This window comes from Triturus cristatus, chromosome 6, assembly GCF_964204655.1.
Source record: "Triturus cristatus chromosome 6, aTriCri1.1, whole genome shotgun sequence".
NCBI classification, from domain to species: domain Eukaryota; kingdom Metazoa; phylum Chordata; class Amphibia; order Caudata; family Salamandridae; genus Triturus; species Triturus cristatus.
The window spans coordinates 1,549,437,640-1,549,462,335 of record NC_140589.1 but is presented as its reverse complement, the minus strand read 5'-3'; the positions used below and the strand labels follow the sequence as shown (position 1 = coordinate 1,549,462,335).

Below are 24,696 nucleotides of genomic sequence, written 5' to 3'. Positions count from 1 at the left end.
CTGCCCTTTCCTGCCCTGGCTTCAGACGCACTACAGGGGGAGTATGCAACCCTTTGTGTGGGGACAGGTACAGCCCTATTCATGTGCAACTGTCAGCTCCTCCCTCTCACTCTAGCTCAGGAAAGCCCATCTGGGTGTGAGTGGCACACTGCAGCTCCCCTTGTGTGTGACTGTCTAGAGGTAATGCACAAAGCCCAGTGGTCACCAAACTCAGACGTGTATTCCAGAGACAGGCAGAAGGCACAGAATGGTTCAAGTTAGAAAATGCCAACTTTCTAAAAGTGGCATTTTCCGACCAGCAATTTAAAAACCAACTTCACTAAAAGATTTGATTTTAAAGTGTGAATCCAGAGACACCAAACTTACTTTTCCTATCTTTTCCCAATTGAAAGTTACACTTGTAAAATGTTACAAGGCCGTTCCAATGTTAACCTAGGGTAGAGATAGGCCTTAGAGTAGTAAAAAGCAAATTTAATAATTTTTCACTACTAGAAAATGCTAAACCTAAAAGTAGATGTCCTTCCTTTTAAGTACCCTGTACCCGCCCCTTGGGCTGTTCAGGGCCTTCTCTAGGGGTGACCTATGTGTAATAAAAAGGAAGGTTTAGGCCTGACAAGTAGATTAACTTGTCAGGTCGAAATGGCAGTTTAAAACTGCACAAACATGCTCTGCAGTGGCAAGTCTGAGACATTTTTGAAGAGCTACTCATTTGGGTGGTACAATCAGTGCTGCAGGCCCACTAGTAGCATTTGGTTTACAGGCCCTGGGCACATGTAGTGCACTGTGCTAGGGACTTATCCGTAAATCAGATATGCTATTCATGGAGAAACCAAATGCCATTACATTTTAGACACAGAGCACATGCCCTTTAGCACTGCCGGCAGTGAAAAAGTGCACAGAGCCCTAAAGCCAGCATAAAAAAAGTTCAGCACACAGTCAAAGCAGGAGGTAAAAAAGCAAAACGTCAGGGAAAACCATGCCAAAAAATGCCAGGTCTCGCAGCCATTAAGGATTTTTTACCCTCAGATTTTGTTGACAAACTGCTGACATGGTTCTTAAAAGGGCTTCCAGTTTTTCTTTCCACGTGTTGATTTATATTGCCTATGCTTCCTAGTTCAAAATAAAAAAATTATCATGCGGTCTATGACAAAGAACAGTAGAGTGTGGTTTGCACTAACTCTTAGGACTATGGAACAGATAGTTGATTTTTTTTCGACCTAACTTTTCTTGGACTCTGATGCTGTCACAGATGACCATCGTCCCATCTGGATGTAAAAGTGGAAAGTGAGTAACACTCAAATGACTCTCATGACTTGCTAGCCAAATCTGTCCAAGCGGTCATTGAGCCACAGCTAGATGACTTATTCAAACTGTCTGCTGAGGGTAAAGAAAATGTTTTTGTTTAGAGTTTAGTCATCACAGACTTGGTCTTTCCTGTTCCAGCAACCACTGCATATACCTTTCAGGAGCTGGGTTACTGTGAATTACCAAGTGTACCTGCCTCTGAGCTTGGAAAAACCAACAGCTTGTTGCAGATACTTGTTTGCCCTCCATTAGGTCTTAACTGTATTGAAGGGGTTCCTTCAAGCCATTAGATTCTCGTTTCTGTTTTTGGCAGCCTAAGTTTGTTATTTGTTCTGCCCAACTTTTGGTGAAGTAGGGGCTCTGGTTGTCACAGAACGCTATTTAAGTCCCTCTTGTGTGGGTTATCCTACAAACTGGGTCAGAAGTCTGACACAAGTTTAGCTCCAGATTACAGTTTTGCCAAGATATTTCCAGAACACCTTGTCTCCTGAGGAAGCAGCTTGGCAGAGGTTAAAAGTGTGATGAAATGTATTGACCTTTCTTGCCCATACTTAAAATCCAGCCCTAATGGTCTCTCGGCTAGAAGGCTCCACTACAAATTCTGGTACTGTAAGTCAGCATTGTGAGAGATTGGGTTGTTGGGTGAGAGGGGTGTGAGCCCTTCTCAAGCAATAGTCACAACCTTAGTCAGGGTGAACCACAAAAGGTTACTAAATTAACCTAGGGTAGTGTGTGTGCTGCATAAATACTTACATTGCCTCTAAGTTAAGCCTGACTGTTTTTGTGCCAAACAGGAATAAACCAAAAACCCTACACAAGAAAATTGACACACCAATTTAGGAAAATAGAGTGAAATGTAAAAAATGATTTGGTCAAAACAACAAACATCAAATCAAAAGAGATATGCAATCTTAAAGATTTATGGTAAGTATAGTGCCTAAAAGCACAAAGAGCCACTCACAGATATTTTGTTGAGGGAGAGCAAGTGTATGTCACAATTCAGGCTGACCGCGATGGAGCGTGTGCGGGACACAGCGATCAGATAAGTTGTCTTCTAAATTCCAGCACGGAGAGCTCAGCTAGAGGTGAAGGAGACCGCGAGGAAGAGGGAGAGCATAGCAGATGGTCGTTGCTGTAGTGCGAAGAGCAGGCCGGTTGTACCGGATGGTCATCACTGCAGCGCAAAGATCCTGGCGGGTGTCGCGGCCACTATTTGCTGGAGCTTCAGGTTGAAAGTCATCGTGAGCTGTCGATGCTGTAGCAAGAAGTGCAGATCTCGTGTTGATGGTTATCACTGGCAGTCTTTGTAGTGCGAAGCATCCCAGACAGGTCCAGGCTGGTCAGCTGGGTAGTTGCAGAGAAACCTCTGGAGCTTGTTGTGCCACTGTAGCTCAAAATATAGGCCAGTCAGCTGACCCGTGGAGTCACTTCAGCCTGGGATGAAGTGTGCAGGCCCAGTATTCCTTCTCAGAAAAGAGGGCAAGCTGCAAACAGCTTTGCAGGCCCTCTTCTGAAATATCCACAGCTCCAGTAGTGTACAGAAGAGTGGGGCTGAGGATCCTCTTCTTATCCCTGATACCCACTTTGAAGTGTAAGACACTTCTAGGGTTTCCCCCTACAGAAGTAGCTGGAATCTCCTCCCTGCCTACCCTGGGCGCAGTCTGTATGCAGGCACAATAGGCTAGGTTGAAGTCCTTAGTGTACGAGCTAAGGCAGTGTCTTTGATAACTCTGCCCCCTCATCAAGTCAGGATGGCCCATCCTGCCAACATTCACATCCTCTACTGTGTGGCTATTTGGGAGGAATACACGAAGACCAGCTTCTAACTACACCTAGTTATATGACCCTGGAACATGCAGCAGGCCCCAAATATTTAGGGCAAGAAAATATCCACTTTTTAAAGGGCCATTTTCAGAATTTTGACTTTTGAGGGTTTTTGGTTTTTGTATGCAAATCTTTATATTGAAAACAGTAGTGCAATTATACAAGAACAAGTTGTAAAGACATCGACTCATTCACTTTCTGCATAAGTGGGTTTTGGATGGTACATAAAATAATCGCATTTAAACATACTCAAATTTCAAATTAATCAGCCTGTACAAGTTCTTCGGGGACGGGAAAGGTGGGGAGACAAGGGGAGAGTACAGATATTTCCACAATACATATTTCATTTAGACCATACTTGAGACCATTTCTTTGGACACCCCTTGGAAACATACACTGTTTTTTTCTAAACATGCACCAGCCCATGTCCTGTTTACCCGATTTTAAATCAGGGGCCTCTCTTGCTCCCCACATTCTGGCAATGTTTCGCTTAGCTATCATGTGCCCCAAGGTTACCCATAGTTTCTCTTTGCTACTTAGGTCTGTCGGCCCTCACACATTGAGCAGACACCTTCTACCCTCAAGGTCCAGCTCTTGACCCAGCGCCTCTGCCATACATCTTAGTACACTCGTCCAGTATTTACGACTAATATCGCATTCCCACAGAATATCTAGGAACGTTCCCTCCTTGCCACAGTTTCTCTTACAATTTGAGTCCTCTCCATATCCCATTCGGGCCAGGGCTGTCCTCGAATATTACGTTCTATGCAAAAAATGTTGTTGTACCAGCCTAAGTCGTAATGAGATTGCCACTTCCCTTGGAGAAGCAAGGGCCTCAGTTCAATCCTCTGCATCTAACTCTAACAGGTCATCTGTCCATTTCTCCCGAAGCTGTATAACGGGATCTGTTGCGTGGTAAAGTAGTTTTCGGTAAGTGAGGGATAATGATTTATTAGCAATATAGCCGTCGAGGAGTCTATCCTCCAGCAGTGTTGCTTCGGGTAGGGCTTCCCTTAACGGGATACGTGCATACAGGGCGTGCCTCACCTGGCAGTATCTGAATATTTCTGAATACGCCAGGTCATATTCCTGTTGCAGCACGGAGAACTCTATCACTTTACCCCCTTTCCACATGTCGCCTACCCTGGACAACCCGATTAGATCCCACTTATCGAAGACCTTGGATTTTCTGCGAGTGCCCAACAAATATGAATCCCACAGGGGGGTAGATTGTGTGATTTTCTTATCCCATCCAAGACTTTTATGGGTTATATGCCAAATTTGAGTGTGCCGTCGGCCCCATAAGACTCAACTTGGCAGGTCTGGAATATAGTGCTCTTGCGTACGACCCTCCCGGTAGAAGCCATCTATCCATTAGATATCTCGGGTCGTTTTGTGGGCGGTATATACCCTGGTTGATTGCAGCCAGATGCGCCGGCCAATAGTATCTTTTTAACGTCTGGGAGTCCAATTCCTCCATCGTACCAGCCCGCACCAATTTGCCAAATGATATTCGAGGGGGTTCCCTTTACCCAAAGTAGGGCTCTTTGCTCGCTTTCTATTGCCGCAAAGTAGGTTGCCGGGACAAGAGCGGGCGAATTAAGCATAATATACAAGAAGCGGGGCAGGGACATCATTTTAAAAGGAGCCACCCTGCCCAGCAGGGACAGCGGAAGGGTCTTCCAGAGTTCCACATCACTTTGAAGCCACCACAGTGGTGGCAAAACGTTACGTTCGAAATACGATGAAGAGGGTTTTAAATTACAATTCCTCAGACACAAACATGACATTCCTACTTGCTCCCAAATAAAAGTTATCACTTATTTAATGAAATACGGTAACCCTATGTTATCCTGTGACAGCGGTAGGCCTCACAATAAGGAAAAACAAATTTGAGAGTTTTTCACTACCAGAACATGTAAAGCGCAAAAGCACAATTTCAACATTATAAATACAATGCAACCCTGTCAAGGGATGTGTAGGGCCTACTGTAGGAGTGAATTATATGCATAAAAAGGAAGCATTAGGCTTGAAAAAGAATTCTTTTGCTGAGTCGAATTGACAGTTTAAAATTGCATACAGGCTGCAATGGTAGACCTGAGACATGTTTACAAAAACTACTTAAGTGCTTTGTTCGCCCAAAGTTGGCAGGGTATGCCCAGACATGGGTCCCTTGCTCACTTTGCCACTGAATTCAATCTAGCCTGGCTGATGAGGGCTGTTAGCCCAAAACCGGTCCTAGGATGCTTGTTTCTGGTACAGGGAAGACATGGCTTGGCAGTTCGGGCTGGACTGTTCCCATGAGGCACAGGGTCAAGACTGATTTGCCTATAGCTGTGTCTGAACTGGGGTGGCGAAGTGAGCTAAAGAACGATGATGGATTCAACCCAGATCTGTGACTGGAGGTGAGTGTCTGAAACGTTTCAGCGTTCCGTCCATCATCTCCTTGTTTTTGCTTTGCAGGCCCACTAGTAGCATTTAATTTACAGGCCCTGGGTACATGTAGCACCACTTAACTAGTGAATTATAAGTAAATTAAATGTGTCAATTGGATTTAAGTCAATTTTACAATGTTTATAGGAGAAAGCACTCTTGCACTGGTTAACAGTGGTAAAGTGCACAGAGTCCTAAGTCCAACCAAAACGAATTCAGCAAGACATGAGGGGTGAAGGCAAAAGATTTAGGGACAACCACCCAAGGATGCCAAGTCTAACAAGCATCACAAGCTGAAGCTATAAGGTGGTACCATCGTAGATTAGTAGGGCTGCCACTTAGGCCAACTATCACTTTTTTAAGCATCACTACCCTTTTTGACCAGGCTTCTGCTCAGCCTGGTAGGCTCCCTGGTGATGTTTGTGTTACTTTGAATCCGTTTTATTCAATAATAAATATTGTGTGTGTATTGCATTGGCCTGGTCTGTGTTAATGTGACTCACCTGTCAGGAGTACAGTGTACTTATTATGTCCTCAAGTGATAAGGACTTATTGTGACTTGGCTGCCCACAAACTGCTGTCCTAGGTATATCCTCAAGCATTAAGGATTTTGATGAAGAAGACAAGTAAAGTCCTGATTACTTACTGGTAATCTACATTACTCTGTGTTTAGGGCTCCCTGTCATAGTTTAGCGACCTTCCTCTCCCAGTTCCCTGTCTGCTGTTATCATAGGTTGGCAGTTTCACAACTTGCTTCTAGTAGCATGGGGATTTAGGAGTACATGGGGAACAGTTTGTGTATGAACGGCCTATTCTAAAGGCATTCATAGTATATGGAGGGGAGGAATCTAACTACCTGTCTCATGGTCAAGGAGTCGTCCTCATCTGTTAAGGACTGTGATGAGGAAGACCAAGATTCTGAACGAGGAATATTACCATAGGAGGTAGTCTTCAAATTTGTAGGTAGAAGATACACAGAACACTTGACAAATTCCTTCTATTCTATCAGCAGCAGTTTCCCTAATATATTCGTTCTAATGCTTCATACTACATTATGCTGATTTGGGGGTTACTCTCTTTGATTGTCATATACAATTGATTAGCTTCCTTCTCGGTCCTCATGTTGTATTCTATGAGCACAGGTTTTAACCACTTTCATCATGTACATGTTTTAGATGCACATACAAACAGGGCAAAACTGTCTGAAACATCCATACCAAAGTATATTATGTTTGTGACCAAACTTCTAGTTTTAATTTTAACTGTGCTATTCCTTGTTGTACTTGCCTAAACAGTTTTTTTCCTCTGTAGGAAGATGGATTATTTAACATGTAGCCACCAGCTATGCTTCAACTCTCCCCAGGTAGTTCTTATTATTATGATTTGGAGCACACCGAAATTCGTCCAATTTTGACGATAAAATGATAGGCTATATACACTTTATCCATATGTTTAACCACATTAGATGGCATAGTACTAAATCAATCGGCTAATCTCAAAGTTATATCAAGTATGTGTTCAAAGAAAAAGTGTTGAGCGTGAGCTGCTGTGCAATATGGCTTGAATTGGGAAAAAAGAGCTATTACAAGTTCACTGTTGGCCACGCCATAGCACAATTTCTTTTTCACCCACCACCCGCTGTCCATTGTTCTCAACCCTCGCCGCCCTCCTGCTGTTTGTTGCCCTACACTCCCCACCCTCCTTCCTTGTGTTGCTTGTCGCCCTCCCAACGCCCCTCACGCTGTCTGGTGTCACTATTCAGCCCACTCTATATGTGCTTTTTTCTTTTGAGAATGTGCATATAGGCATGTAGGAAATTCTATTGATATGTTTACACGCAATGTCACCAGTGACCTATAGCTATGCTCAATGGTTAAGTTACAGTGCTTTTCTCGAGCAAAACACTGTCACGAGTTTTGAAATGGGCCAGGTCCCTGGGGCCTGGAGTCCGACAAAATAAAATGCCGACACGTGATGGACTTCTGAACAATGTCGACAACAAGCGTTGGCAAGGCCAACAGGTTTCCCCTATGTGAGAGCTATTGGCTTTGACAATGATTTTTTTTCCAAGTAAAAAAAACCACAACCACACAGTCAACGCTGGTTGCATCATATTGCTCTGTGGTTTTTTTTTTACTTTAAAACCTTTTGCTGCTGTGTAACAAGTAAAACAATTGTCAAACCCAATAAATCTTGCATAGGCAAAACCTATTGGCTTTGCCGATGCTTGTTCTTTTTTTGCGACAAAAAATTCCCCAAACTACCCATGGAGCATCAGGATCAGCTTGGGTCTATAGTTCTCATTTAAAAGCTCTCTAGAGGCAAACCTCAGATTACTGCCTTTTATGATTTGATGTGTCGCAAAAATGTAAGAATATAGAAAACAACTACATTTTACCAAACAGCTACCAAATACTTAAAACGTAAAGCAAAAATCGTCCTTCCTCTACACAACTGTTGGAATAGAATGAGCATGGGATTCAGAAGCTACTTAAAACAGCAAAGGTCCAACCCTACTAGAGAAGCCGTGGATAGACAGGTCTTTCTCTAAATGCATCACAATCATGCATTGCGCTTGAGCTCCCAATTATAATTCAGGAAATGGACTTTGGCAGTCACCCTGCTGATGGTCTGTCCGGTAACATGGGACTGCAAGACTGACACTGCTGAAGAGAGACACTGATGGACAAAACAACAAAGGTGAGGGGATGATTGCGAAACCGCTTGTTGTGAAGGAACATTGCTGAAGTTAAAAGAATTGGCCTGGAGTGAAAAGTCCCTCTTTGGTTTAGTTGCATTCCTGAGAGAGCTACAATGAGAATTAAAACCACCATCATCATCACATGCATTATTTGCATCAGAAATAGAAGTCACTGGTTACAGGAGAATAAAATCAAACATACCTAGAGGGAACGTTTCAGCAAGCTTCCTCTTGTAGATTTTGTAGTCTGTGTCTAAAAAGACGCAAAAAATAACGCGATCAATCTGTAAAAAAAAAAAACAATGCACACAGTTAGAAAAACAATAATCTAGATATCATAACTTTTAACTAGAAATTAAAACAGTCTACTTTTCGATCTGTTTCGGCAACAGTCTCAGCAGCCAACAATGGTGGTGGTACAGACACTGATAGTTAAACGACTCTGATTCAGAAATAGCATGGAAGTCACAAAAAAAGAAATTGCTGTTATATCGAAAAAGTAAACTAATAATCATTAAGTTTTGGGCACGCTCATGTATAACAATTCCAGATGTACGAAATTTCCATTTGCAAAACGTTGTCGCAAATTGCGCACCTACTTTTTGTAAACAGAACATTATTTTGCGAACTAACGCATGGATGAATAGGTCAGTTTGCAAAATTCATAAACTTAGTGGATCGCAATCTGACCTGCAGCATCAGTATTCATGAGGTAGGTTGCAAATTGTGGCTCAAGGATGGTGGCCTGCTGGGATCACATTTAAATAAAGTAATTTTTTTTAACGCAGTGCATTTGAGTTCGCAGTGTTTTGCTGGATCACTGCCTATATCCCTCCAAAAATGTTTTACAATCCCAAAGTAGAAGGGGTCCCAAAAGGACCCCTTCCCTTTTGCGAATATGTAACGACCCTATCTGGGAGTTGATAATGTTTCAATATTTTGCAACTGATTTTCAGTTGCAAAACATTGATGCTTATCATAATGAATCCCTATGTAGCAGAGAAGACTTAAACCCGTCCCGTTCAATTGGCACTTAGTTATGGCTTTTTAAACCCATTTTGCAATTTGCTAACTTGTTACTGAATCGCAAACTCGGTTAAGCACAAACTAAAAAGCCATTTAGCTTTCGCAAAGCCTGCGATTTATCGAATCATATGCTTTGAGACAGCTAAATGGCTTTGTACATCTAGTGTTATATACCTATGCATTTTATAATGTAATTCAGTTGCTAATCACATGAAGGTAGTTGGTTTTACATTAATTCGTACACACCGTTGCAAAGGGACCATGGTGGCATGCATCTGACAGTCCACCGTACAGTATACTGTACACTCAATGTTATTTAAGTTTGATTTATTAATTCAGTTTGCAACATTCATATGCAAAGCCCTTTTGGAGATACAGGAATAAAGAATTTAGGGTGTGGTATTATAAGTTTCTAGCTTTACAATTAAGAAAACCGTGTATGTTCCATTCTTCAACAAGCATTAGCAAAGCCAGTTGGTCTTGCCTTTATAATCTGAGTGGCGATCTGTTGCCTATGCCAATATTTGTCTGTAAAATATTGTTTAGAAAAACTAAAAGTAAAAACATTTCAAAATACTGGAGGAAACAGTATCTTAAAAGTAGACACTGATTTTTTTTTTTTTAAATCACTATAAATGGCATGGTTTATTATTCAAATATTTTTCACTCAGGAAACTCGGAACATAGTTTAGATAGTATAAGGATGTGCCAGAATGTAAACAAAAATGTTTACCAAAGCCTAATTTACTTTACATAGCATTCAGCCATTTGGTCCTCTGTAGTAGCCCAGAAAGCAGATTGGTGGGCCTCCAAGAGAAGTGTTATGATAAGAACACCTTCTGCTTCGGACAGCAGAAAATTGAGTGTAGCAGATGGCCCTAACCCCAGATCCGTAAAAACCTTTGGCTGCCACAGCTTATGCTTTCTTACAATAAGTGAAATGCAGAAGATAAACCAAAACAACCCTTAAAGTGTGTTCTATATCCATATCCCAGCAAAAATACTCCAGTTGCTGTGCTTTTAAAAACTAGCTGGTAGGGGCGGGGAGCAGCACAGCATGTGGGGAGCAGCAAAGCATGGCGAGCAGGTAGTTTAGTGTACATGAAAGAGACATTCAGAAAACACATGAAAAAATAAAAAACACATTTTTAAAAAAGTACTTATCTAAATGTGAGCATTAGAACAATACAAGGATTATTAAGCGGTTATGCTCCAGGAGAAGGAAACACAAAAATAGAAATGCAAGCCAATGAAATATACGAAAGCAAATGAGTGACAATAAAACCAACCAACGGTAAGCAATAGGTGGGCTGGAAGCTCACTGAAGGTTCACAATAGGTCTTCTGCAACTGGACAGCTTGCTCCGTCTGGTAGGCAAGACCTAACAATGGAGCTCAGCCTGTGCACCATATTCTTCAAATAGCATCTGTTGTCTTCAATAAAGGCATTGGCCATAAAGAAGTGCAGTCCTAGTGCAGTATAGAGGCAGGCTTTAGCCATGGTACAGCCAGTGTGCATTGGAGTTTACATAATAGTGCACTCATTTGACCAGATATCACTTTTGATATATAGCTTTTCTTCATCTTTCTTTAGCAGGGTTCATTGCATAGGCTCATTTAAGTCTATTTCAAACCCAAGAAGAATAAAGGGCAAATTAAACATTTCTATTAGATGCAGCAAGTATTTTTCAAAGTGCCCAAAATATAGAAAAACCTTATAGAGTATGAGACCAGAATGTATTTTAATTGCCAATTTGAGTTTTCCAAACATGTGTTTCAACAAAAATACCCCCAAATGCGATCTGTGTAACCTATAGTGTTAAGCTATGGTTTCCAGGTCTCACCAATTACACTAAATATACTGGGGCTGATTCACGAAGAAAAGTTATACATTTACAACCACAGGCATATTCCAACTCAAGTGTGTAAATATACAATTTCTGAAACTTCATAAAAATTCCCAGTAGTATACCTGAAAACCTTTGCCAACTTTCCAGATGAACTTCTGGTATTACCTTGTGACTTCTCCTATTTCTGAAATGCAGAGTTACACACGCGACCTAAGTCCACATTGAGTAAAATGCAGCCTAATGTGCAAATGCAAGTTTTTTTGCTAGTTTTTTTTCTCCTTGTGGAAAGTATTTTTCCCTGTGGAGAAAACCATTTCATAGACACCCACAAAATTTGGAGGATCCGTCCACCTTCCCAACCTGCAAGAGGTGGTTACTCCAGCCATTTGCTGGGGTAAATCTCGAACTGTTTCCAGGATAGGAAAGTGTCAGAGAGAGGTGTCTGAATGTCAAGTTTGTGGGTATTGACAAACTGTAATTCAAACCATACTCCCTCTCCAACACATTTATAGGGTATTCTATTGCTTAATTTACAATTATATAGTAGAAAAGCCATCTACGCCTGGCAGGTTTCCTTTCATCGAAAGCTATCAAGCACAAATTGGGGCATTTTTAACCATAAATGTAGATTTATGGCCATAAATTGCTTGTGCATCATGTCAGTTGTTTCTATTACTCGATTTTAATTTAGCAGCTCAGTGCATTCTGGGAGTTGTAGCCTTTGTTTAACAAGATAGGACTAATATAAATGAAAACTAAGACATTTTAAAGAAAATCTAAGACTTATTATATGCTGTTTAGAGTGCCTGGAGTGGTGCAAAAAACCTAAATATGAGCGGTTTACGCAAGGCCAAGGATGGAATGGGCTTGCGCACTTCTCTGCGATGTTACATATAGCTATTCTTTCTAAAAATAGAAAGGATCGCAAAAACAAGCATGTTGACTAAAGACTTCATACTCCTATTTGGAGTGAATATCCCTAGGGCAGCCCGAAGGAATGGATGTTAAATCTAATTTTCTGCACAGAGGGGCCGAGTGCGAAGCGAACATGGGGTTTCACTCTCCACAGCACCAAGTAAAGATCCGCAAGTGATTACGGGTCTGATCTGTGCGACATTCATCTGGTGTTGTATGCATGGAGGTGATTGTCTTGGCCTGGGGAGGCAGATGTCAGTAAGTAAATGTATGTGTCCGTGTATTGTCCGATCTATGGCAATCTAAGTATGAAATTGTGTGTGTCTGTATGCATGTGTACATGATGTGTATGTGGGAGGATTTGTACAGTGCACCCCCGGCTAGGAAGCAATGGAGTGCTGAACAGTGGACGAGCCCAGATTTCCATATTAACTTGCTGCAGCTTCAGACTCTCTGCACCGGGAAACCAGATAACCTGGCCTCAAATACCTTACTCCTTATCCCTCCCAAAGTTTACAAACAACAAATCCTAGCTAGCTTCTTCTTGAGCAATTTCCCTAAAATCTGGAACTCCTTTCCAGTTCATTCAGTTCTTCAAGCTCCTTCTTGAGCTTCAAGAGTCAACTAAAGCACCTCCGCATCAACAGACGCCTGAACGAGCAGGATGGCCACCCACCGTCAAGACATGAACTCAACCACTAAGTCTCCCTGAATACCTCCCCTGCGAACCGGTCTCCCCCTTGTTCAATCTTTGTTTTATTTTCTTGTTATCCCTAATGTCTGATTTTACTTGTCATTTGTATTGAAGATGCACTGATGTAAAGGGCTCTGATACCCCAGGTCTTGCCAGTGCTATATAAAACTACGTAAATAAATAAAAGTTGTTTAGATGGACTGACAGGTGAGCGCTCACATGTGAGTTCCTATTGTGCCGGTGAATAGCGTTCCTTGGAAAGGCGAGTCTTCCTTTTCTTCCTGGCTCTCAGTTGGGTTGCAGCAGTTGTGATGTCAGTGTACATTTTGTTCCCTATCTAGTGCGCATACACTGAATGCCTAATTTCTGGGTTTTTTTAATTTTCATACACGTCTACTTGGAGGAACCATACACAAGTCAAACCTATTTGCTTTGTAAATGCTTGGCATGTAATTTAAAGCTAAAGGCCGAACAACGTACGTGCTCGTAAAGAATACATTAGAATAAATGCATTCATCTAAATCACCACAGAACACGTCCCGACCGCACTCCTGGATAACATGGCGGCCGCCCCGTCACTGCGCAGCGGCAGCAGCGGAAGCAGCGGCAGCGGCAGCACCGACAAACAATTCTAAACAACCTAACATCGAACAGCATGCGGGGCAGAGAAAACATGCGCGGCATTAACATGACAGGCATATACAATAGGCCAAATTATGTCACGAAATCAACTAAAACATTTTCTACATAAAACTGATGTCGGATATTATATTTACATCATTCACGCACCTTTCTTGAAAAGACGCACGTTAACGTGCATTTCGAGTCCAGCGGGCCACGAGTACTGCAAAGCGCGTGATACAATAAAGAGCAGACGTAAAAAAAGCCCAGGAACAGAACACGCGGTGAGTCCGTACAATTACCGCTCAAATAGCTCCTATTACCCTCTCTTACTGACAATGTACTTGATGCAATTGAAGGGCTCACGTTTTACACCACACAGCACGCTTAGAAAGGTTTTTCGTACTGAAAAGCGGAGGCTTGGCTCCCCCTTGACATTACGAACTCACCTTGACGATTCAAGTAACAACGCTAGTCCTTTGAAAGACGTTTTACAATGAGCTCCGGCCACAATAGCATAGTTTCAAATTCTAAGCATCATAAGACTGAGTCAATCTTAAGTAAATAATGCACATTTGTGAAGTAGATAAAACCAGTATAAATTTGATTTAAAACTTTTTGAACATATCGACCGTTCTGAGACTTGGATTTATAAAGTAATAAAATCCTGGTTGAACTTTAAAATGTAATTTATTTATTCTGTCCCTTAACCTGCTTTCCATCATGCATGGACACCATGGCAGGGACATGTAATTGATTTGTAAATGAATCGGAGGCGAACTAACCAATGTGGTGCGTGGTGCTCTGCGGTGGCTGGTTTGGTAAAGGCAACATGTGATATGTGCAGTTCATTGTGATGGAGTGTTGACGTGGAAGTAGCTGGTGAGACCACTAGTGTAGGAGACCCCACTGGTGATATGTAGGTGACCAGTGTGGTGAAGGTGACTGGTGAGATGGAGATACCAGTGTGGCGGATCAGTCTGCTGATATGGAGAGAATGGTTTGATGAAGGTGAACAATGAGATGGAGGGGATTGGTGAGACTGAGGTGATCGGTTTGATGAAGGTGGCCTGTGAGATGGAGGTGACCGGTAAAATGGAGGTGACCTGTGCAATGGGGGTGACCTGTGCAATCGGGGTGACCAGTGTGGTGATGTGACCAGTGAGATGGATGTTGCCAGTGTGATGGAGGTGACTTGTGTGGTGGAGGTGGCATGTATTGACCAGTGCCATGGAGGTGACCAGTACTGGTATGGCAAAGGTAACCTATGAGATGGAGGTGACCAGTGCAATGGAGGTGACCTGTGCAATGGGGGTGACCTGTGCAATGGAGGTGACCTGTGCAATGGGGGTGACCTGTGCAATCGGGGTGACCAGTGTGGTGGAGATGTGACCAGTGAGATGGAGGTTGCCAGTGTGATGGAGGTGACTTGTGTGGTGGTTGTGACATGTATTGACCAGTGCCATGGAGGTGACCAGTACTGGTATGGCAAAGGTAACCTATGAGATGGAGGTGACCAGTGTGGTGAAGATAACCAGCAGGTTGGAGGTGACGGATGAGGTGGTTTGAACAGTCTGAGAAGGCGTATGGTGCTGTGTAGCAGTGGTGACTGCTGGAGCTCTGATAACATGGTAGCATTTCATCAAGGTATATTTCCTGTTTGCTGTGACACAGCAAGGCAGTCCTACCTGTTTACTGACATGCATAAAAGTGGCATCCTCCATCTGAAAAGGCACAGCAAACTGCCATCTCCAGCCATTCAGCAATGCATTACTTCCCAGATGAGACTTTCAAGACTGGCAACAGGAGGAATAGTGCTACTGTCAAAGGCTTGAGTCTGTAAAGTGTGGCTCCTGAAGGTGATGAAAGTCTGTATAGGTACCTCGTACTGGAGGCAGAGGATGATTTGAATACAACTGTGTGTGTGGGACGGATATCTGACTCAACTCCCTCAAAGCTGCTTTATATGAAGAGGATGTCTTACCATCGCCCATCAACAAAGCTCCCTCTGGGGATGCTCTTGTGCCCCTACTTACCATTATCAATGCATCCCTCAATCACAGCATATTCCCGGAAGGTCTCACGACAGGCCAGATCCTACCACTTCTAAAGAAACCTACATCAAGCCTTCAGGACCTTGCCAACTACCGGCCCATCACTCACCTACCATTCATTGGCAAGATCAATGAAAAAGCTGCCTATGTTCAACTCCAAGAACACATTAGTGCTAACCATCTCCTGCGTGACTACCAGTCTGGCTTTGGATCATGCTGCAGCATGGAGACCTCTACCTTACACATTGCAGACGGTGCACTCTAGACCACAGATGATGACCCTTCCCTACTGATATTGCTGGAACTCTCACAGCACAGCATCAAGATTCACCAACATCCCTATTATACCCTTTACTTCTCAGCTTCAGACATCCAATGGCTCAAACACAGCTTGTACATCATCTAGACCTGGATGTCCAGTGCCTACTAGAAGCTCAACTTGACCATGTAACAATTACGGTTATCTGCCAAGAACAATAAACAAGATACAGTACAAACCTGTCTCAATGACACATACTTTGGAGGCTTCATTCTCAACCAAATGTCAAGTCACTTGGATTCACCCTAGATATCAGCCTCACCCTCAACCACAAGACAGACTGGTACCATCTCCCTCTTGTAAAGAAAGTCAAATGTTTCTTCTAGACAGTGATTTCAGAACTGCTGTTCAAGCCCTTATATTCTTGCGCCTGGATAGTTGTATTGCATACCTTAGGGGCATCCTCCAACTTGAAGCATTTTTCATCTGAAGAAATATGATCACATTACCCCATACTGATGGAACATCATTGGCTCCCCTTGCCGGGCCGCATCATCTTTAAAACCAGGTACATAAATTACAAAGCACTCACGACCAGTACCCCCACTTATCTTGCAGACAAGCTCACCATCTCTGGTGGTTCTTGGCATACCCACAACCAAACACCAGCAGACTGCAGACTAAGAAGTGTGAAATAGAAAAAAACAAGCTACCAGGCCTTTTCCATCTATGCACACAGTATCTGGAACACCTATTCCTGTATTCATCAGGACCACCCTTACACTACTTCAAATTTAGGAAAGAGTTGAGACTCACCTCTTGAAATAACTCTACATCACAAAAAGATTAATGATCCATAACCCATCTTCCTCTACTATTACTCGTTGACTTTATGCTTGTCTTTGACCACTGTCTTCTGGCTAGGTTTGAGCTATAGAAATACCTTCTAGATACATACAACAACTAGGGTATTGGTGGAGTGTGTAGTAAGAGTATCTCAATAATGCGTCTCCAACAGAAGAGACATATCAGTCATGCTAAGTACACTTCCCGCCTTAAATTCCTGCTGAGTGCAGCATCCTGCCCCTCCCCAGCACCCTAAATTCTGCCTTTGTGTGCTAAGGCAGGGGCTTTATTGCAAAATGTGGAACACAGGAGATGAAACAAATATGACTTGTAAAGTCTGCTCCAGTCAAACTGTGTAAACAATATACTTGCTGCCATGGCTTTACAGCTAAGCTTTGCGGGGTGGAGAGCAACATGGGGAGCGCAGAAAATGGTGATGTGAAGAGGAAGTAGAACATAAGAGAGAAAGCAGGAAAAGACATACAGTTCCATGAAGTGCTCAAACAAAAAGAAAAAAAGTAGTCTAAAAAGAAGCAGGCAAATGAGATAGACACGAAAGACTACCAAATAGAAGCAATGTCCAATACCAAAGCTTACTCTAAGTATTGGTATTGTACACAATTTGTCTTCGACAACAAAAGCTATAAGCTGTCTGTAGTCTAGACCTAAAAATGTGTATGTGCGATCCTTCTGCTTCGGAGTTCAGTCTACAAAGGTCCATTTTAGGCCCTACCTGGACACGCATGAAAATTCTGTTGTGGGTTGAAAATATTAATTATATATCAAGATCCATTGCAAAGTTATGTAGACAAAATCTAAAACATAAATAACGTGTTGATCATCTCTTTTCATGTACACAATAAAACAAAAAAGAAATTAACCTATAAGAGGATTAAGAAAATACCAATCAGCCAAAATTATCCGCAGGTTTAATCAGTCCAACTCATACAGTATCAGAGAAAATGTTTCACTGTGTTATGTATCTCTCCCTTCAGCAATATAAGAAGCAGAGTACTGTGCGTATTGTATGTGCAATAGATATTTTCATAACGTAATTCCAGACGAGCATGCCTTTAAACAGACTTCACAGCACTACTTGAGCCTAGAGGATGTCTTCAAAACAAAGGTGTGTAAAGGGAGAGGAGTTGGCCTAACGGCTAGATCGGTCGACCTCGAATCTGGGGAACTGGGTTTGAGTCGGCAATGATGCTGAATATCCTGTGGTTCTGGGCAAATCACTTAATCTCCCCGTGCCTAACAAAAATGAATGTGTCCTCATGTAACGCAACTGGTGCTATGTAAAGCGCTCTGATACCCAATGCCTTCGGGTCAAGTTTGCGTTATATAAAACTCCCTCCCAAAAAAAAAAATTAGTATTCGCTATTTTTAAAAATTGCCTTTCAGCTGTAAAATTTAACCGTTGTTTTTTAACATTTTAAAAATTAATTTGCCACTAAAATGTTTTTACAGTCAGCTGCTCAATGACAGCTAAAGCAGCCTTAGACAACTATCGTGCCATTTTCAGGAGCGAAAGGGCAGAAACCTGGAGGCCGGACCAGAGACAGGGACCCGTGAGATCAGCAAATATCGTGCACACATTCACACATGCCAGGCTGTGACAGGACGTATGATGACATCTTTGGAAGCAGGAGACACTGGGGTGGGTGCTGCCAACTAGAGATAGGCAGCCCTACCAACTATTACGCATCAGGTGTTAGACTAACGCATTTTAGTGTGGTGGTCCGCATCACTGCACTAAAATGCATGAGTCACGCGTTTATAGCCCCTTCTAACACCATTGGCGCTGCGTGGCATAAGCCAAGACGGATGTTGGAGCCGCGATCCATTAAGCAAAGCAGTGCAAGCCTGCTGGGTGCAGTGCACACACTGTGCTTTCTGCCCACAGCCCGCTGCATACAGATTGTGAAGCAATGCAACCAACTATCGCTAAATTAGAGTGGGAGTTCTCTGCGACCGCTACGACACCCACCTAAATTCCCTTTTCTGATGTGAAATAATGTTAGAAGAGTGTCGCGTGTGACACAAACAGGCAGCGCTTTTACTACTGCGACTTGTATATTCATATTTCTCACAATGAAGTAATGAAGCTCGTAGTTGGATCTTGGGATATTTATCTAATTTTGTTAGTTTGTTTTGGCCTGCAATATCTTCCCCCTGTGGGCGTGCCAAGGCGGGGCTTTGTACTCTAGTTTCTCTAGCATTAAAGTGTGTTGCCACTAAAGTAGAATCAAACAGTGACGATGTAGGTGTGGTCTTAAAAACTTTGCAGGATAATTCACTGATGTTAATAGTAAAGGTGTACAAACCTTAGGGCAACCTTACTCATTCAGATATAATTTCTAATGCATATGATATTATTGAGAAATGTAAGAACTCCCCAAAAATTAGAAAGCCGAGTATAACTACCAAAGGTTCAATAGTAGTTTTGGGGGATTTCAATATTCATATTTGTCCTGGGCCTTGCTTCTTATTTCAGGCCCATGGGGTGGAGGACATTTCCCCACTCTACTACTTTGAACACTCCTTACAGGGGGACCAGTTAAATGATTTGATCCACTCGCAGAAGCTGTTCATCACAGGTGTTCAGGCAGTCCCTACTTATGTTGCGAGAGGCATCGAATCTAAAGAGGATCACTTTTTTAATTTCCACATCGCTTCGCCCCACTGTGGTTGATTACTCTGTTAAATGGAAGGGTGGATTGATCACAACACTTTAGTGCTGGTTATCTTCCATGAGAGCCAAGACTCTCCTGAGCTATCTGTAGGCTCAGGCCAGTTGGCTGTTGCGGAACAAGGGAGGCAGATTAGGTGGGCGTAAATTGTCCTCAATGATTTTTGTGGGTCACTTTTTAAACAACATAGTTTAGAGATGGCAAATTGTCTCAACCCCAACTTATGCCCCAAAGACATTCTTTTTGCTTTTTTGGCCCTTTGTGCTGGCGTTAGAAGTGCCCTTATAGTCGCTGGCCCGGGACGCCCTTCCTCTAACAATCCCTGGTGGTTTAATACAGACTGTTCAAAGACTCTGGGGGCCTTAAAGTTAGCACTTAAATAATCACAGAGAGATAGGGTTGAGATACGACTTTTAAGATCCATATACAAGAAGGCCTTAAAAGATAGAAAGGAGTCCCTCTGGAATTACATCTTGGAGGAGCCGGTACATGCTAGCAATTGCAGTGACACAGTGGCATTTTGGAAAATCTCAAAACATCCCTTTCTGGTAGTGAACTCTTTATCCGACCTGGCACCAGTTATACCGGAAACCCATTGGATTGCCCATTTCTCGTCTATCTACTTTTTGGATGACAGTCAGGGCTTGCCATCATCTAAGGTCAGTTCAGTGGAGGTTAGATCTCCCTGTGCCCAAACGGTGTTATTGAAGATCTCTTTAAGAGAGATACTACCATCTGGGCTCCCTTACTGAAAAATTTCCTAAACGCTGCAGTTTCTTAAGGCCCCTGGCAGTGACGGAGTTCCTGCAGATGCAGGGCCGGCTCTAGGACGGTGCGACCGGTGCCACCGCACCGGGTGCTGGCTTCCGGGGGGCGCCGTATTTGCAAGAATATTATTGATTTTAAAGCACCTGCTGCCGCGTTCGTTCCCTCCAGCAATTTCCGGGCAACAAAAAATGTCAGGATAAATCCTTTGATTTATGTTCTTTCTGAAGAGCGACGGAGTTTTGTTTAATTGGGGTTGACTCACTATAAAGTTGCTCAGAGGGTTAATGCGCCTGTTGCAGAAAACGAATACCGAGCAGATTACACAGTGCATAGAATGTATATAGGTCAGTGGGTTACTGCTTTTAAAAGAGAGATCCGTTTGTTACTTGCAATTTGTAAATTCAAATCCTAATCTAGTATTTCAATTTATAATTTGCAAGTAACAAAATGTGTGTGAGGCAAAGTGCTCTGACACCCTACACTGGAATGAGTGGCGCTATAAACGCATCTGAGAGAGATTGGTTATGGAGACTTGGGCACTGTTAAAGGGTGGTGGTTAGGGAATCCTTGGCGGAGGTGGTCATTGGGGGGTGCCAACAAACATTGTCACACTGGGCGCCAACAGCTCTAAAGCTGGCCCTGTGCAGATCTCTTTAAGGGAGATATTACCTCCTGGGCTCCCTTACAGCCAAATATCCTAAACGCTGCGGTTTCTTATGGTCCCGTGTCCTCTTCGTCTTGATCCGTTATAGTCCTGGTATTCAAGACAGGGGATCCAAAATGTTACAGACCAATTTCACTTACAGACACTACAGTGAAGGGTCTGGGCCAGGTTGTTTTAAAAAGGTTGATGGATTGGGAGTAGGAGAAGAATGTTATTTCCAATTGTCAGTATGATTTTGGACCTCGATGACGTACCATCAGCAAGGTCTGAATCTCTATTTATTGATTCAGAAATACACTGTGGCCAAGAAAGGGGCTGTCTTTTTGGGCTTTATGATCCTTTCTACAGCTTTTGATCGGGTAAACCGATCAAAGCTGTGGCTCCTCTTACTGTCATTGGTGGTTGAGCCAGCATTGCATTTGTTTCTTTCATGGCGGACCTTCATAGGGAAATGTCGTGGTCAGGTAGATTCACAAATGAGGGTGCCTATACAAAGTGCTTTCCTATCACTTGTGGAGTACAACAGGGTTGTATCCTGGCCCCATTTTTGTTTACCATCTAAATCAATTGCCTGGGAACAGCATTAATGAAAGCTCAGGGTGACCCTCCCAGGGTAGGTTCGTGGGCAATCCCAGTCCTCTTATACGCGGATGATGCCGCTTTATAACAAGGATGGCATCAGGCCTCCAACGCCTTTCAGATTATTACGCATCTTTTATGGAGGGCTTTCATTTGTTCATAAATTCCACAAAATCTTTTACAATGAGGCTGGGAGTCAAACCTGTTAAATCGAGAAATCCTTTTTGTCAGAATGGCCCAGGTGGGCTCTTTTAATTACCTGGGCATCCTAATTGATGACAAATCCTCTTGGGGCCTTTTCCATTATTCCAAGAAGTCTGCTCTTTCTAAGTTGTGTGAAGCAGTAATGGATTTTAGCTCATGGGTGTGTAGGAAACCCGTGAAAGCCCTGATCCAGGGGGATAAGGCAAAGTGCGTTTCAGCGGTTAATTATGGTAGTAACCTCTGGGGGTATCAGGATTGTGGCCTGATAAAACTGGAAGAAAACAAGTTCCTCAGGTGGCTGCTGGGTGTTCCACCGGGTACCTCCACATTTGCAGTCCATGAGGAACTTAGTATTATTTATATCTCTCAGACCTTCTCAAATTTTGGCCTTTATTAAATTGGATTTCTCTCTGGTATAAGAGTGAACCCATATTGAATAGAATGATTATTCAGGACTGCCTTTCCTTAGACAACCATAAGGCTATCCCATGGTTGAATTATATAAAGTCTGCATTCTTAGCCTTGGGTCGTCCCAATTCTTTTACACACCCAGAAGAGATCATAAAGACAACTACCAGTGCGTCAAACAAAATTTTCTAACCGTGAGGACATTGAGTATTGCAATCCGTTGGTTCAGGCTTATTACCTGATCCAGAAAGTCAGCTTGCGGGAACCTTACCAAACCTTGGTGAACAACATACATCACCGACACCTTTTATCCTGGTTTACGAGGAATGGGCTCCTCCCATTTGTTAGTTTTCCTAAAGGATGAGTGGCAGGTGACCATTCAGGCCCATGAGGGTGTGGTGGTTCCTCAGGGCAGTAGTTGCTGCATGCCGTCATGTTTTGAAGTTATCACACTTTGCCAAGGAAAAAGTACTTGATTGCAGTCCTCAAGCGAGACCAGCTATGCTTTTCCTTTCCATGTTGGGGAATGTTTGCATATGTGTATGCATGGGTCACTTTTTGAGCAGTGTGGTAAACTTCAAGGTGCCTGGCCATAATGCTGCCAGTGTTCTTAAAGAATGTCTCTTTTTTTTGGAACCTGTATATATTGGATTATCTGGTACCTGCTAACTGGTTGACTCGCTTTTTACGTATTCTGTATTGTTTAAATTTTTTGTTTATTTATTGTATTTTTATCATGTTTTATATCTTATTATGGTTATTTATTTAACCGAATAAAGAAACTTTATTCTTCTACTCATACTACCAATGTTAGGAGTACATATTGTGTCTATGGTTATTTGTCCCTTTTATCCGCTTTGATTAAGAAATTAATGCAAATGTGATAATATTTTTTATCGATACATAAAAAAGGAGACAATGCAAGTGTCATTAACACAATCTCAAAACAAATTACTTTCGTTTTTTTGTGCTGAATTATTTCCCAAAAAATGCATACTCAGTGTAATGAGATTACTGGTTATAATTAGTCGATGAGCACATCATCCATCTTCACAATCGTCAGTTCGTGCAAAATACTTTAGCGCTTGACCTATTGACAACCAGGACCATAATATACATCACTGTGTTTAATACAGGAGGGTCCGACCCCATATGTATCCTTGTGTAGAATACCTTAAAAAATATACTTTTCCAAACAAGATAACTACAAAGAAGAGCTTTACACTAAGATAACTTTTTTTAATTAGGGTATGTGTACTTCCAATATATGATCAAGGCAAGAGCTAAAGACTGCAGCAACCTAAATGACACCGCAATATAAATGACACCGCAATAGCAAAGAGAATAGCAAGAATCTACCTAAGCACAAGAAGGTGGAGAAAGTAGAAGGTCAAATCAGTTTTAACATGTGTGAGATGAAAAGATACTTTCTCAAACATAAGGTTTAGGTTACAAGCTTAGGTCATAGGAGTTCCTTCAAGGGAGTGCATTTGGGGGCGAGAAAGTGGGACACCAGAGGTTGTACTGCGTTCATTGACCACAATCCATATTTTGTTATGGTTTAACATGCATGTAATGCCCCCTCCCTAGTCTCAGATGATCATCATAAAAACATTCATTGCTGAGACAACCAGATCCTACTGTAGGATCAGATGCCATAGAATCAAATGATATGTGATTGGCCGAAATGATGAAGAAAATAAATGCAGAGAGATAGCCTTGTAATTTCTCTGGTAAAAGAGCAAAACCCTTTTACTGAATGCTTCAAACATACTATTCTTTCACATGTGAGCAAGAAGGAAGATATCCTATTACACACCATCAACAAACATAGGAGAAAAAGTAGGCAGGAGTTCCAATGGTGACCACCACCGTGTCATCGACAACTAGCTGCTTGGCAGCACCCTAATCATTTTTTGTTTTGTTGAATAAACTTGACTTCTATTTAAGAGCGATGCATGAACATCATTGTATACAACAAGCAGACACAAAGATAAAAATAAATGTCTTAAATTGTCGCAGTATATCGATCCTTCATATGCCCTCGATGCTAGCATAGTTGTAAACATTAGACATATTAGGGCTAGTCGAGTAAACCACATTCGTAATAAACTGCGTATCTCATAAAATTAGCTTAACCTCAAACTAAACACAACATCATTCAATTCGCCCAATGAAAGTTGTGATCATCCACATAGGTGGTATTGGAGAATGTTATCTTCTGTTCAACGATGTGTTCAAAGCACTGCTCCACAAGGCATTGCTTAGGACCATGGTAGTATCAGATGACATTTATTCTTATGGTAATGGAGGATGGACTTTTATGTTCCAACACTAGGCACTTGAAGGCAGAGAAAGTTTCAAAAAGTAAACATTAATAACAAACAGAATCTCTGAGAATAAGTACAACCTAACCCATAGTTTTATCTATGTGATCGGGCATATGTTAAAGTAAACAGGAGGAATAAGCAAATCCATCATCATCAGAGAGATTCCCCCCTATGCACCTCCCAAAAACATATGGGGAAGATTGCGGTTTATTAACGAATCATATCAGCTATCTCTAAACAAGGAATATTTGTTGATCTACAGGTATGCGTCGGACACTGAAAAGAGGTAGTTTCTACCTTGCTAGTGGATGAGAAATCAATTTGTATCATCCTGAGAGTACCAAGATGAAATCTGTTCGAAATGTGCTGCTGTATTTTGTGAAGGACAGCTATAGTGGGAATGTAGAACACTGTGCTAGAGTGGGCAAATGTTTTAGACAAGTTATTGTCCTCTAGTCGTTCTAAAATGCCTTGATGTGGTAATAGTATGAAAACATATGACAACAAGGGTTTTTTTTTCAAT

At 42.2% G+C, this 24,696-nt stretch overlaps 1 protein-coding gene across 1 annotated transcript in view; it reads right to left on the bottom strand.

Moving 5' to 3' along the window:
• Positions 1-24,696, bottom strand: part of LOC146821651 (uncharacterized) — a 2,850,214-nt gene that overhangs the window by 911,323 nt on the left and 1,914,195 nt on the right. Inside the window, exon 6 of the mRNA XM_085609890.1 lies at positions 8,466-8,547. Coding sequence (XP_085466016.1) covers positions 8,466-8,547 — 82 coding nt within the window. The remainder of the gene's footprint in view (positions 1-8,465; positions 8,548-24,696) is intronic.